At 29.5% G+C, this 705-nt stretch overlaps 1 protein-coding gene across 2 annotated transcripts in view; it reads left to right on the top strand.

Annotated features, from left to right (window-relative positions):
* The window catches only part of LOC108751395 (band 7 protein AGAP004871-like), a 143781-nt gene extending 143388 nt beyond the window's left edge, over window positions 1-393 (top strand). For both annotated transcript variants that reach the window (XM_018491549.1, XM_018491559.1), the window contains one exon: window positions 48-393. In XM_018491549.1, the coding sequence (XP_018347051.1) occupies window positions 48-257 (210 nt within the window). In that variant the 3' untranslated portion in view covers window positions 258-393. The remainder of the gene's footprint in view (window positions 1-47) is intronic.
* The last annotated feature ends 312 nt before the right edge of the window (window positions 394-705 follow it).

The following is a 705-nucleotide window of genomic DNA, read 5'->3' as shown; positions in this document are numbered from 1 at the left end:
TATATATAATTATCTATTTATCTAATATAATTATCTATTTATATTAGGTTTTGACAAAGGATAGCGTTACGGTATCTGTTGATGCAGTAGTTTATTACCGTGTTAATAACGCGACCATTTCGATTGCAAATGTGGAGAATGCGCATCATAGTACGAGGTTACTGGCTCAAACGACCTTAAGGAATACGATGGGAACGCGACCACTTCATGAAATATTGAGTGAGCGGGAAACAATTTCCGGAAACATGCAGGTATAAGAAAAAAGGCACAATTATGCACGCTATGTATACTAAGGAAAAAAAATGTATTAACCATTTTAAAAAAGAAAAATATATATACCAACTTCATAAAAAAGTATCGAATTACATCCTTCTTCTAAAAAAACGGATACGAAATAAATGCAATTAGCAAAGTATTTCATTATGCGAGATACATAAGATGGACTAAAAGTAATTAAAGTGGTCAATTACGGATTATAGTGTAGAAAAAAACTTTGCCCGGGTTATATTAAAATGTAATATTCTAGAATCAATATATTTCTGCAGTACATAAATTACTTGCAATACCATAGTGTCCAGTCTTTGAATATTTTTAGATACTAAATTATGCTGAAATTATACTGGAATTTTATGTATTGTATTTCGGCAAATTTCTAGAAAATAAAATGAAATTTTAAGGCTGGCTTGAAATTTATTATTCTTTTAT

This window comes from Trachymyrmex septentrionalis, unplaced genomic scaffold (genome assembly GCF_001594115.1).
Source record: "Trachymyrmex septentrionalis isolate Tsep2-gDNA-1 unplaced genomic scaffold, Tsep1.0 scaffold111, whole genome shotgun sequence".
In the NCBI taxonomy this organism is placed as follows: Eukaryota; Metazoa; Arthropoda; class Insecta; order Hymenoptera; family Formicidae; genus Trachymyrmex; species Trachymyrmex septentrionalis.
The sequence above is the reverse complement of the archived record's forward strand: the minus strand, read 5'-3'. Positions and strand labels throughout refer to the sequence as shown.